Below are 13909 nucleotides of genomic sequence, written 5' to 3' on the forward strand. Positions count from 1 at the left end.
AAATAACACATGGGATGTTATCGAATTGCCTCCAGGGAAACAGGTGATTGGATGCAAATGGGTCTATAAAATTAAATTCAATTCCGATGGTACGATTGAACGTCACAAAGCTCGACTTGCTGCGCTTGGTAATAGACAAGAAGAAGGTATCGATTACAGGGAAACTTTTGCTCCGGTTGTTAAAATGACGACGGTTCGTATCGTTCTTGAGATTGCATCCGCAAAGAATTGGGAACTGTTCCAAATGGACGTTCACAACGCCTTCTTACACAGTGATTTAGAGGAGGAAGTCTACATGAAATTGCCACCGGGTTTCTCGACTGTTGATGATAAACGTGTTTGTCGCTTAAAGAAATCAATTTACGGTCTTCGTCAAGCACCGCATTGTTGGTTTGCAAAGCTGTCCAAAGCTCTTCTTGAGTTTGGTTTCACACAAAACCATAAAGATTACTCTCTGTTCACTTTAGTTCGTGGAGGTAAAACGCTCTTTGTCTTGGTCTATGTTGATGATTTGATAGTTGGTGGTGATAATTCTGTTTTGATTTCAAGCTTCAAAGCTTATTTGAATCGATGCTTTCATATGAAAGACTTGGGCGTGTTGAGATATTTTTTGGGTATTGAAGTTACTCGAGGAAAAGACGGTATTTATTTGTCTCAAAAGAAGTATGCATTGGACATTGTGACGGAGTGTGGTCTTCTCGGATCAAAGCCAGCTGGTACACCAATGGAGCAAAACCACACATTGGCTCATGGAGATGGTCCGTTTTTTACTGAACCGACACGTTACCGCTGGCTGGTAGGCCGACTTGTGTATTTGGCTGTTACAAAACCAGAGATCAGCTACGCTGTTCATATTTTGGCGCAGTTTTTGCAGCAGCCTCGTCAAAAGCATTGGGATGCGGCTCTCCGTTTAGTCAGATATTTAAAGGGTTCTCCTGGTCGAGGAATTCTTCTGAGTGCTGCTAGTGATCTACAGATTACTGCTTACTGTGATTCTGATTATAATGCTTGTCCTATTACTCGTAGATCAATAACTGGTTATCTTGTTATGTTGGGCGATTCCATTGTTGCTTGGAAGACGAAGAAACAGAAAACGGTTTCTCGATCGTCCGCGGAAGCTGAATATCGCTCAATGGCGATGACTTTGAGTGAGCTAAAATGGACAAAGGAGCTCTTGGCAGCTTTTCATATTCGACAAAAGGAATCGATGTATCTCTTTTGCGATAGTAAGGCAACAATTCATATCGCCGCAAATCCAGTGTTTCACGAGCGAACTTAACATATCGAATCCGATTGTCATTTTGTTCGAGATGCGGTTCAAGATGGCTCTCTTATTACGCCTCATGTTCGTACAACAGATCAGATTGCTGACATCCTCACTAAGCCTCTCGCAGTCCAACAATTGCAACGTCTACTTGGCAAGATGGGCGTTCGCGATCTTCACGCTCCACCTTGAGGGGGAGTATTGGGATAATTACTAATCTATTTAGGATATACTCAGAATCATAGATTAAATTTAAGAGATAAGTTTGATATTTTGATTTATAGTTATCTCCTGGTTTGTAGGAGCAATGACTTGTGTATAAATTGATGTAAAGAACGAACAATAACATTCGCGAAATTCAGCTAATCTTGGCAACTCACCCCATATAAAATATAGGAGATTAATGATGGAGCTTAGTTACATATTCAACATCATCTGCCGTTTTCTTTTCTAAAACCATTGCACACTCGTATTCCAAGCTATGGAGGGTTAGTTTTTTTAGAGGCCGATAAAAATATTTTTTTTATGAAACGATTTATGTAATGTGTTTAACTTTAAGAAGATATATATAGCTCTAAGATAATTAGGGTTAGTAGGATCAAAATCTCAACAAATAAATACTTAATTGCATATTAAGTTGATTTCTCACGCAAAATAAAAGCTGAATTAACAGCATATATTGATTAAATATCTTTTAATCAGTATTTTTAGTGAATCAGTAATTCAAATTTTCCTAAAATTTTGGGAGTATTTGAAACTATCCAATCAAATATTTGATCATGTATGCTGTTAATTTCGGGAGTAGTAAATTATTTAATTATTTCTTGCAAATATTTTTTTCTTTCGCTATCATTTATAGTATTTTGAAATGAGACTACAAGATTATGCAAGTAATTAAACTAAGATCACATTCCAAGATTATGTTAACTTTCAGAGATTTTGGTTTTCATTTGCGAGATTTCCTACATTAAGTTGCTAAGATTATGTTAACTTCCCTTATAAATTAAACGCATCTTTATTATTTTAGAAGATAATGTAAGATTGAATTTTACTAATCGATGGACTTAAAGATTGAATGTTTGACGTGCTAATTATGTGGGTAGGTTTTAATTGGTTGTTTTAATTCTACTCTAATTATGAGGGTTGATTTATTTAGATTTTATGGTAGGTTTTAATTGCTTCCAATTTTTATGTGGCTAGTACAATTAATATCAAACTGTTTGACTTGAAGAATATACATATTCTTATTCCTATTTGAGTGACATTTCATTGTAATAATCTCGTACTTTATGTCTATTTATTAAAAATGCTTCCCTTTTAATAGTATAGACTAGGTATTAACCCACGAAAAACCGCGGGCTGAACTTTTTTTTTTATGAAAATTTTTAATAATTTATTTTGTTATAAATGTTTGTGATTAAAAATTTGGTTTGCTTATATTAAAATTTTTTTATTTTAAAAATGTTTATTGAAAACCTGTTAATAAAACATTTGCATGTAATGAATAAAATTGTTTAAACCTTTTTCAATTAAACACAATTTTTGCTACAGTTGTGAAGTAAGTAAAGAGATATAACTAAGATGTAAAAATAACAACTAAATATAGCTAGTGAAAGTTCTGAAAAACCTCTTTGAAAACAGTTTTTTTATGTGGCTTATATTTTTTGTCTGTAATAAGCACCTTTCAAGCATTAAATATATTCAAATCTCAACTTTGTTTTATTTTCCTAAAGAACGGTGGCTAAAAGAAAAATATCACCTTTTTTTTTTTTGACAACAACAAAAAAAATTGGCTCAAACAAGCCAAAACGACGGAATATTGTTTACATAGGTAACTAAGTGCGGAACTGTGCGAACTTGGCACGCAAGATTATCCGCTTTACAATTCTGAGATCGAGGGACGTAGACCAATGAAAAAGAAGCAAACTCCTCTTTATTCGTCTGTATGTCCTCCAAATAAGGCGTAAAAGCTGGCCACTCTGAAGGCGAAGACACCATCTTCACTAAGTCGGAGCAGTCGGTGACAAAGACGACAAATTGATTATTTGCCCCAATCATGCAGCGCATAGCCCATATAAGGGCTTCAACCTCGGCATGGAGAGGGGATAGACTGCGGCGAAGGTTGGCAGCTCCCATAGTAGGGACATCACTCTTGGGCGATGTGCAGAACCATCCTCTACCCGCATAACGATTTGTAGCTTTCCAAGAACCATCTACAAAACAAGTATAACTCGAGAGAGACCTAGGAACCCTTAATCCCCCCTTCCACCGGATCAGCCGCAGAAGGAATATCCGATGCTAATACCATATCCTCTGTCTGAGCCAGAGCCCATGCCTTGGCCTCATCCTCCGCTAACAGCAAAATCGCAAGGGGGTTTGAATCCAGATTACTGAAGAGCTTATCCTTGCGCGCTTTCCAGATATACCATAGAATCCAGAGAAATTGGCATTATGCGTATATGTAAATTATCAGGAAAAAAACATCAAACGGTCATATAAAGGGGAATAATAAAATCAACAACATTGGAAAAAGGAAATTTTCCTTTTTGCCAAAAATACTACAAATTTATTTATATATTGTTTTTCTCTCAGATAATAATATTATTCTTTTTGCTCGTAAAAATAAAAATAAAAACACAAAAGATGAGTTGGATGAAACATTGCCGTGAGATTTGGAGGTGGAACCATATAGAATTGTTTAGCTTCGCATCTTGGTATCTTTCGGTGGCAAATATACATGGGGGAAGACGGATATCCCATTCCGAGTTAATCTTCTCCACCATTTTTACAACTAAAATACAAAAACGATGTCGCTTCATAATTATAACTTGATTGAGAATATGTAGTAAGGGATATGTGTGTTTTCTCACATAACTAAAGTGCCCTATAGACCAAAAGTGTGTCAATTGCTTAGTTTTTTTTCAATCTCCCTTGTTTTTATTATGTTGAGTTTTATGTCTTGTGACACTCAAAGTGATGACATATATTGAAAAAATGGTTTAATTGACTTTATATCTTTTAATAACCAAAGCAAAAATAAATAAAGATGTCCAAAATTCTAGAATGCAAAAGAAATTCTCTAATTGTAACTAATCCAAAAAAAAAAAACTGTTTCGAACCTCCTTTTTTTCTCGTCCATATCTGTGTTTGTAAAAGAGAAATTGGTATTCATGTAAATGATTAAAAAAAAAAAATCAAAGTCATAGGGGAATAATAAAATCAACAATATTGGAAAAAGGAAATTTTCCTTTTTTCCAAAAATACTACAAACTATATATATATTGTTTTTCTCTCAGATAATAAATAGTATTTTTCTCTTTGCTCGTAAACAAAAAAAAAAACAAAAGATGAGTTCGATTTGGAGGTGGAATTGTAAGGAAGAGATGAGTTCGATCAAAGATTGTTTAAGAAACTACCGTTTTATAGCGTTTGATACAGAGTTTCCAGGTAGTTTAAGGGATACACCACAACACGCTTCGGATGATCAACGTTACACCGACATGAGTTACAGCGTAGACAGGACGAAACTGATCCAGTTAGGTCTAACTCTGTTCGACAGCAACGGAAGAGTCGGTGGAACTTGGGAGATCAACTTCTCTGATTTCGGAGATGCTGAAGACGCGAGAAACGAGAAATCCATCGAGTTCCTAAAACGCAACGGTCTAGATCTGAAGAAGATTAGGGCCCAAGGAATTGAAATCGACGGTTTTTTCAATGATCTCTCTTGGATTCTGAAGAGGACGGGGAACATCACTTGGGTGACGTTTCACGGGTCGTATGATATCGCGTATATGTTGAAGTGTTTCACCGGAGGAGAGTCTTTACCCGTGACTGCTGCCATGTTTGCGAAAGCCGTAGCTAGAACCCTCGGCTCTGTTTTTGATCTGAAAGCTATAGCGGGTAGATACGAAGGACTTGGTTGCCGTTTAGGTTTAGAGCATCTAGCAGATGCGTTGGGACTTGACCGTGTTGGTACCGCTCACCACGCCGGTTCAGATAGCGAATTAACCGCTAGGGTTTTCGTTAAGATGACTAAGATCTTCCACGATGTGCAAGAGGCTGAAGGCTTTGTTTATGGACTCGGCTATAGAATCATCTCTGATCGTCTAAAGCGCAGACAACAAAAACAGATCCACCTTGCGATGATGACCAGATGCTACGGTCCACCCCCACCACCACCGCCTCCTCCACCGCCGTTTCCGCTACTCAATCCGATCTTTGTTCCTGGGTTTCCTCCTTTTGGTGATTTTGGCTATGGGCCTAGCTTATGTATGTATTAAAATCTCAAGGAAAACACTTCTTAAACGTTTAACTTTGATGTGTTTAGTGTTAGTCCACAACACATCTCTTCCTGTTAGTATTGTCTCAATGTATCTGTTTGTATCCAATTTGATTTTGATGAAAAGATGAGTTTTTCTTTATTGTTTAGTTCCACACTTTTGTCTTTCTTTCTTGACAAGTTTCTCACAACCAGTGTCTGGTTTCCCTAGTAATGAAGTCTCTTTGAGAGCTAAAATTTTTATAATTATCTCAAGACATGTTTTGTGTAAGATGGTAGTGAAGCATAAAACAACACAAAGAATTTTCTCTGCAACCGGATCACTCACTCAGGGTATATATGGTTTCTTCCAATAATCAAGAATACAAATGTGATATTTAGATTATGTGCTTACTCCACCACTTAAATTGAGTATTAGCTGCCCTACTTAGATCAAGATCACCATCCACGTCATTGCATCAATTACTTTGTCTTCTCACCTGAAACCGGATTTGATCATTGTAAAGGCAAAAATACGTAGTTAGTGAAGTGTCATGTGGGCAAGCACTCATAGCCAACACAAACAGTCCTTCTAACATCAGTTGATATATTTTATGTTCTTTTAAAGTTGATTAGTAGTAAGGATTAAAAAATAAAATATGTTTGCCTAAAACCATTGCCTCTGTAACTCTGTTCAGACCATAAGCATGTTACAATGATTGATGTACCAATTGTTTCTCTGCAAAACATGATTCCCTAGCTAGCTTCTAGGATTTACTCATGTGCACCACCGAGATCAAAATCCTCTGAATCACTTGAATCAAATATTGCAGAAACTGAATCTTCTTTGCTTCATAACCTGAAACCCTTTTGATTAAAACTTGCAGTCAATCTCATCAGCTCGTTAACAACCACTTAAACCTGAGATTACCTTTACAACAACTATATCAATAAACCAGAGCCTGAACATAACCTTGTTTTCCTATCGTGTCTCATATCAGCAAAACTTTGTGATAACCATGAAAAAAACGTGCACAGCTACTTGATGCACTTTTTAGCTGTAACCTCAACCTGCATTGCTTCTCAATCATGCGAAACTCCACCATAACTTAGTACCATCGCCATTAGACTATCGAGACACTTATGTGATCTTCACTTGATGCTGACAGCTGATTTCAAGGCCTTAATCATTGTCCCTCAAAATGCACTTCGAACTTCCTGCATTTATCTCTCCTTACTAGGTTATTATTTTTCAGCTTCTGCTTCTAACACCAACTTTGAGATGTTGTGTATCAAGCTAGATACACACAAAAGAAAATTTCTTTCCTTTTTTGAATAGACTTGTCTTGAGACAGTCCCAGCATCAATTTGCCTTTGTCTCCTCCAGTTTATTCCTTACAGATACTCACTGAAACACTTCAATAACCTCATCTCAACCCCTTGCTGTCTTCTCTGAATGTCCTCACCAATCAACTAGTTTCAATATCTTAAGTTAACTTCCTTCCCAAGGTATAATAATCTTGTTATACAAGTTAGAAACGAATAATTATTTGTACTCACAGACATGGTCATAAGTGACTTTAAAAGAATCGGCTTTTTTGTGTTTATTGATCATATCCAACATGATACTGATGATATCCGAGTGATCTTGAGCTTCTCCAGACTTCAAATGATCATCGATCGCATGTTAAAAGAACTTGGCGAGTTTGAAAACGGCTTTGGTACCCTCGAATGATGACCAGAGATCCGGTCTACGAGCCAACCTCCAGGGAAGAAGTCGGTTAACGCCAAGGTGCCAAGGTTGGTCTCTGACTCAAACACCAATTCTTCCACTCTCTCCATATCCACAAAATCGCACTGGTGGAAGTTCTTTCGAGGAGACAAGGATCACAGGAACTACCCCTAAATGGAGAAGCCACCAACGGTCCATATTCTTGAGAGATTTTGTGAAAATATTTATGAAGAACCTTTCCAAGTTGGTGTAAGTTTCCGATGAGGCAGCTTCCCTTTCGACGGTAAAAACTTCCTAAAGAAGAGTACAACGAAAGGAAAGGAAACAAAGAGAGATAGACATTTTCATGTTCTTCTTTTTGGCTAACTTTCTTCTGCCTTTTATTGAAGTGAAAAGGAACGCTCTTTTTATGTCATTGAGACGGTGCGTTTTGCTGAGTAGGGCGATTATTGAGCGATTAGGGTTTTAGGGTTTCTTGCTCGCAAAGTCTGCTTGCCGGCATTGCTAGGCGGCAGGAGGAGGGATGTCGGAGAAGTCTGAGGGTTCGTCGAAGGCTATTAGCCCTAGGATGAAGGCCCGTGGGTTTCCATGGTGCAAAATAAGCAGGTGCTCAAAAATTTGATATTAGTCTCACGACCTCAAAAGGGAAAATTACAGTTGAGATCCCTGATGAAGTTATCGACAATGTTACACCCCTCTGGGAAGATTTCCTGATCGGAAAATTCTTGGAAACAGCTCCTCATGTCGGAAAGGTCCACGTTATCTTAAACAAAATCTGGAAGCAGAGTGCAGACTATCCATCGATTGATGTTTATGAGGTTAATTCTACAACCTTGAGATTTCGGGTGCGTGACCCTATGGTTAAAGCCAGAATTCTCAAACGAGGTATGTGGATTATTACTGAGGTACCGATGGTGGTGTCTAAGTGGTCCCCGATCACTGAGAAGGACAAGCCGGAGGAAACATCCATTCCCCTTTGGGTTCATTTGAGGAAGGTTCTGATGCATCTATATTCATGGGAAGGGTTAAGTTTCTTAACCAGTGCTGTGGGTGCACCTGTGCGGCTGCATCCTGAAACAGAGGCATGTTCCAATTTTGATGTTGCAAAGATTTTTGTTAATGTGGATCTTACAAAGGAGTTGCCCAAACGGATCTGTTTCTCTAAGAATGGTTCAGACTTTTGGGTGGAGTTCCAGTACCCTTGGTTGCCTCCCCGCTGCTCTGCTTGTGAGAAATGGGGCCATTTGGTAGCTAGATGTGTGCATAATAAAGCGAGTGAAGTGTCTGACTCTCCGGAAGAATCTGCTGGGGGTTTCACCAAGAGTGTCGAGCAAGTTACGAAACCGGAGGATGATGTCGATGCTTCGGTTTCAGATTCAGGTTTGCAAGGAACTGAACAAGCCAACACTGAATCAGTAGCCATAAATGAACTGGTTATTGCAACAGCAACTACGATAGCAGACTCCCCGGATGAGTGGTCTACTGTTTCTCCTTCAAGGCGAAGCCCTCTTAAGGGCCCTGTAGTGAAGGATGCCCCACTTTCAATAGTGTCTGCTTCAAAGTTTGCAGTTCTTAGTCTCCCTGAGGAAGGTGACATTAGTGAAGCCGATCACTCTGCACATCAAGAGCATCAAACACATCAAACACAAGCGCCCCAAGAACAATCTACAGACGGGGGAGTGGCCTTGCAGGCTAAGGAAACGACTCATGGTCAAGATGCTCGAGATATCACGTCCAGGAGGGGGGGAGGACGACCTCCCTCTGCACGTATTTCACAGAAAAACCAAAACAAAACATCGGAAACTTCAACTCAAGTAACTAAGGATACCCTCCCAGTTACTTTGACGAAGAAGTTTTCCAAACCAACTCAATAAATGATGAGTTTCTCATGGAATGTGCGTGGTTTCAACAAATCTATCAAGCATTCCGTTGTTCGTGCTTGGACTAGTAATAAAGAAATGCAATTTGGTTGTTTATTGGAGACTCGGGTCAAGGAGAAGCAAGCAGATCTTATTGCACATTTGGTCTTTACGGATTGGTCTTTCATGTCAAACTATGAGTCTCACCGTTTGGGTCGTATTTGGGTAGTGTGGCGACCTACGGTACATATGACTCCTGTTTTTAAGAGCGATCAAATCATAAACTGCTCTGTCTTGTTGGAAGGAGAACAGGATGATTTTTTTTGTTCTTTCATATATGCAAAAAATACAGTAGAAGAAAGAAGGACTCTATGGACAGACTTGCGGAATCATCATGATTCTAGAATGTTTCAGAACAAGCCATGGTTGCTTATGGGAGATTTCAACGAGATCTTGGATTCAGAGGAGCACTCTCTCTTTACTCATTCACCTACCTTGCCGCCAGGTATGAGAGATTTCAGGCTGTTGTGAGATATTGTGCGCTATCGGATATGGGATACCATGGCCCTCTCTTTACTTGGTGTATTAAGAGGGACGAGGGGTTGATTTGTAAGAAGCTGGATCGTGTTCTCATTAATGCCATCTGGCTTCGTCATTTCCCACGTGCTTACTGTGTTTATGAGGCCGGGGGATGCTCCGACCATCTACGAAGTCGTATTCAGTTAGATTTGGGGTCCCCTGCTGTAAAGAAGCCTTTCAAGTTTGTCAACTCAGTTGCTTCCATGCCAGAGTTCTTGCCTCTCGTTCAGTCATACTGGGATGAAACAGAGGTTCTGTTCCACTCTACCTCGGCGATGTTTAGGTTCTCAAAAAAGCTTAAGGCTTTAAAATAGATCATCAGGGAACTCAGTCGTGCACCGCTAGGAGATTTAGTGAAGAGAACGCAGGTTGCTCATGCAAAGTTATGTGTTCAGCAGGAAGCGACTCTCGCTAATCCAACAATGGATGCAGTTGCGGAGGAAGCAACAGCGTATGAGAAATGGCATCACCTATCCGAGCTTGAGGAGAGTTTCTTAAAGCAGAGGTCGAAGTTACACTAGTTACAAGTTGGTGATCAAAATAATTCCGTGTTTCATAATGCTGTAAAGGCTCGCGAAGCTCACAATGCCATTCGAGAAATCGGTTGTGCGGATGGCTCGATGGCTACCACTCAAGATGAAATCAAGAAAGAAGCAGCTCGTTTTTTCTCGGATTTCCTTGGTCAGGTTCCAACAGATTATGAGGGCATCTCAGTTGACACACTTCAATCTTTGTTACATTTCCGCTGTAGTGGGGAGAATAGGGAAATGATGACAAAGGAGGTTTCAGCTGAGGAGGTTAAGCAAGTTCTGTTTTCGATGCCAGCGAACAAGAGTCCTGGACCTGATGGGTATACAAGTGAGTTCTTTAAAAGTTCTTGGTCAGTCAACGGCAAATACTTCACGGTGGCGATTCAATCTTTCTTTCAGAAAGGTTTTCTGCCCAAAGGTGTTAATACCACCATACTTGCTTTGATACCTAAGAAAGAGGATGCTAGAGTTATGAAAGATTATCGACCTATATCGTGCTGTAATGTCCTCTACAAAGTAATCTCGAAGATCCTAGCAAACCGGTTAAAAGACCTTCTCCCTGAGATTATTGTTTCAAATCAGACTGCTTTCGTCAAGGACCGCTTACTAATGGAGAACGTTTTACTTGCGTCTGAACTGATTAAGAATTATCACCAAGATGACATATCTCCTCGATGTGCAATGAAGATTGACATCTCTAAAGCCTTTGACTCGGTGCAATGGCCTTTCTTGCTCAACACATTACAGGCTCTAAATTTCCCAGATAAATTCATACACTGGATTCGGTTATGCATATCAACAGCAACTTTTTCCGTCCAAGTGAATGGTGAGCTCGCAGGGTTTTTTGGTAGCTCACGGGGCTTAAGACAAGGATGTGCCCTTTCGCCGTATTTGTTTGTAATTTGCATGAAAGTTCTCTCCCATTTGATCAACAAAGCAGCGGAAGAGAATAAGTTTGGCTATCATCCCCGATGCCACAACCTCCTCTTAACACATTTGTGTTTTGCAGACGACCTCATGGTCTTTGCAGAAGGCACCAAACGATCAGTCGAAGGAGTCATATCTATCTTCGATGAGTTTGCCAAGATTTCAGGTCTGAAAATTAGTCTCGAGAAATCTACTTTATATATGGCTGGAATATCAGAGCAAGTGCAGGAAGAGATCAGAGGAAATTTCCCATTTGCAGAGGGAATGCTACCGGTACGTTATCTTGGACTGCCTCTTATGACCAAAGCAATGACAAGCACTGATTACTTGCCTCTAATTGAAAAAGTTTGCAAACGGATCAATACTTGGACGAGCCGTGCACTATCATATGGAGGGCGTTTGCAACTCATACAATCGGTCCTTATGAGCATTGTGAACTTCTGGTCCTCTGCTTTTCGTTTACCGGGCAAGTGTGTAAAGGAAATTGAAGGACTCTGCTCTGATTTTCTCTGGAGTGGACCAATCCTAAATCCACATAAGGTAAAGGTATCTTGGCACGTTGTTTGTCTTCCCAAAAGTGAGGGTGGTCTGGGTCTCAGGCCACTCAAGGAAACCAACATAGTCTATGGACTTAAGCTCATTTGGCGTCTGCTTGCTAAGACGTCGCTGTGGGGACAGTGGGTTCATACAAATCTTATCCGTCAAGAATCCTTTTGGGACTTAAAAGCAACATCTTATAATGGTTCTTGGATGTGGAGGAAGCTACTCAAGCTACGAGGCCTTGCAAAAACTTTTCATCGAATGGAAATAAAAAACGGCNCGAATAGGGAAATGATGACAAAGGAGGTTTCAGCTGAGGAGGTTAAGCAAGTTCTGTTTTCGATGCCAGCGAACAAGAGTCCTGGACCTGATGGGTATACAAGTGAGTTCTTTAAAAGTTCTTGGTCAGTCAACGGCAAATACTTCACGGTGGCGATTCAATCTTTCTTTCAGAAAGGTTTTCTGCCCAAAGGTGTTAATACCACCATACTTGCTTTGATACCTAAGAAAGAGGATGCTAGAGTTATGAAAGATTATCGACCTATATCGTGCTGTAATGTCCTCTACAAAGTAATCTCGAAGATCCTAGCAAACCGGTTAAAAGACCTTCTCCCTGAGATTATTGTTTCAAATCAGACTGCTTTCGTCAAGGACCGCTTACTAATGGAGAACGTTTTACTTGCGTCTGAACTGATTAAGAATTATCACCAAGATGACATATCTCCTCGATGTGCAATGAAGATTGACATCTCTAAAGCCTTTGACTCGGTGCAATGGCCTTTCTTGCTCAACACATTACAGGCTCTAAATTTCCCAGATAAATTCATACACTGGATTCGGTTATGCATATCAACAGCAACTTTTTCCGTCCNGATGCAGAAGACATAGACTTCAGATTCTGAACAATGTTGAAACAGAGATTGCAGTANAAAGCATAAGACATAGACTTCAGATTCTGAACAATGTTGAAACAGAGATTGCAGTAGCAAGATCCAAACGCCGGCCTGATTTGGAGGATGTGAACCTATGGAATTCTAGCACTGGGTTCAAACCGAAATTTTTGACGGGGGACACTTGGAAGCTAATTCGCGTCGACCAACCAGTTTGTGAGTGGGCAAAAGGAGTGTGGTTCTCACAAGCCACACCAAAGTTTGCATTCATAACATGGCTTGGACTGCACAACAAACTCTCTACAGGTGATAGAATGTTGAAATGGAACATCCATGTGAATTCAGCTTGTGTCTTCTGTCATGATTCGCTGGAAACAAGAAATCACTTATTTTTTTAGTGCCCCTATTCCCATCAAATCTGGACACAGATCACCTCCGGATTCCTTGGGAGACAGTCAGCTTCTGTTTGGGATCAACTTCAACTACTCATCTCAGGATCCTCCCTTGCNATTAAGAATTATCACCAAGATGACATATCTCCTCGATGTGCAATGAAGATTGACATCTCTAAAGCCTTTGACTCGGTGCAATGGCCTTTCTTGCTCAACACATTACAGGCTCTAAATTTCCCAGATAAATTCATACACTGGATTCGGTTATGCATATCAACAGCAACTTTTTCCGTCCAAGTGAATGGTGAGCTCGCAGGGTTTTTTGGTAGCTCACGGGGCTTAAGACAAGGATGTGCCCTTTCGCCGTATTTGTTTGTAATTTGCATGAAAGTTCTCTCCCATTTGATCAACAAAGCAGCGGAAGAGAATAAGTTTGGCTATCATCCNTCGACATCCTTGTGCTGTGGTTCTCCGGTAGAACTTAGAACTGGTTGTTCGAAACTCAAAAACTTCTTTGTTCATTAAACTTATAACAATGTTGTAAGAAATAGTTTCTTTGGTGAATAAAATTTNCGTGTGCGTCACGCGCCACGTCGAAGTCTCGGAAATTAAACTCCCAAATGAACCGCCGTCCGTCACCGAATAGATCCGGGAGGTTACCGTCGGCGTCGGAGAGAGTGAGACCGACTTGGATTAAGCTGAGCGCGTCGACGTTAGCTTTAAGTAGACTGTAGAGATCGCCGGGGTTTGTAAATCGGAGATCAGATTTGAAAATCACGCCGGGGAACTCAGTGTCCATGGAGATGAATGGATAATCGTCGATAGTTTCGCTGATTAGTTTAAATTCAGATTCGAGATTCTCCGCCCAGACTTCGCGAGTCACGACGGTGGTGACGACGCCGCCACCACCGCATGGTTTGTGATCTTTGTTCGATTTG

At 40.1% G+C, this 13909-nt stretch overlaps 2 protein-coding genes across 2 annotated transcripts; both read left to right on the forward strand.

Moving 5' to 3' along the window:
* Window positions 185-1279, forward strand: LOC109133301 (uncharacterized mitochondrial protein AtMg00810-like). Its single transcript, XM_019246302.1, has one exon. It carries the CDS (start codon window positions 185-187, stop codon window positions 1277-1279), a length of 1095 nt encoding a protein of 364 aa, XP_019101847.1.
* LOC104698818 (putative CCR4-associated factor 1 homolog 8) lies at window positions 4636-5544 on the forward strand. The gene has a single exon (XM_010414210.1). It carries the CDS (start codon window positions 4648-4650, stop codon window positions 5542-5544), a length of 897 nt encoding a protein of 298 aa, XP_010412512.1. The 5' UTR covers window positions 4636-4647.

This window comes from Camelina sativa, chromosome 6 (genome assembly GCF_000633955.1).
Source record: "Camelina sativa cultivar DH55 chromosome 6, Cs, whole genome shotgun sequence".
Lineage (NCBI taxonomy): Eukaryota > Viridiplantae > Streptophyta > Magnoliopsida > Brassicales > Brassicaceae > Camelina > Camelina sativa.

Bases quoted from the DNA above. Each gene is read 5' to 3' on its own strand.
- LOC109133301 (XM_019246302.1), top strand. From the start codon at position 185: ATGACGACGGTTCGTATCGTTCTTGAGATTGCATCCGCAAAGAATTGG.
- LOC104698818 (XM_010414210.1), top strand. From the start codon at position 4,648: ATGAGTTCGATCAAAGATTGTTTAAGAAACTACCGTTTTATAGCGTTT.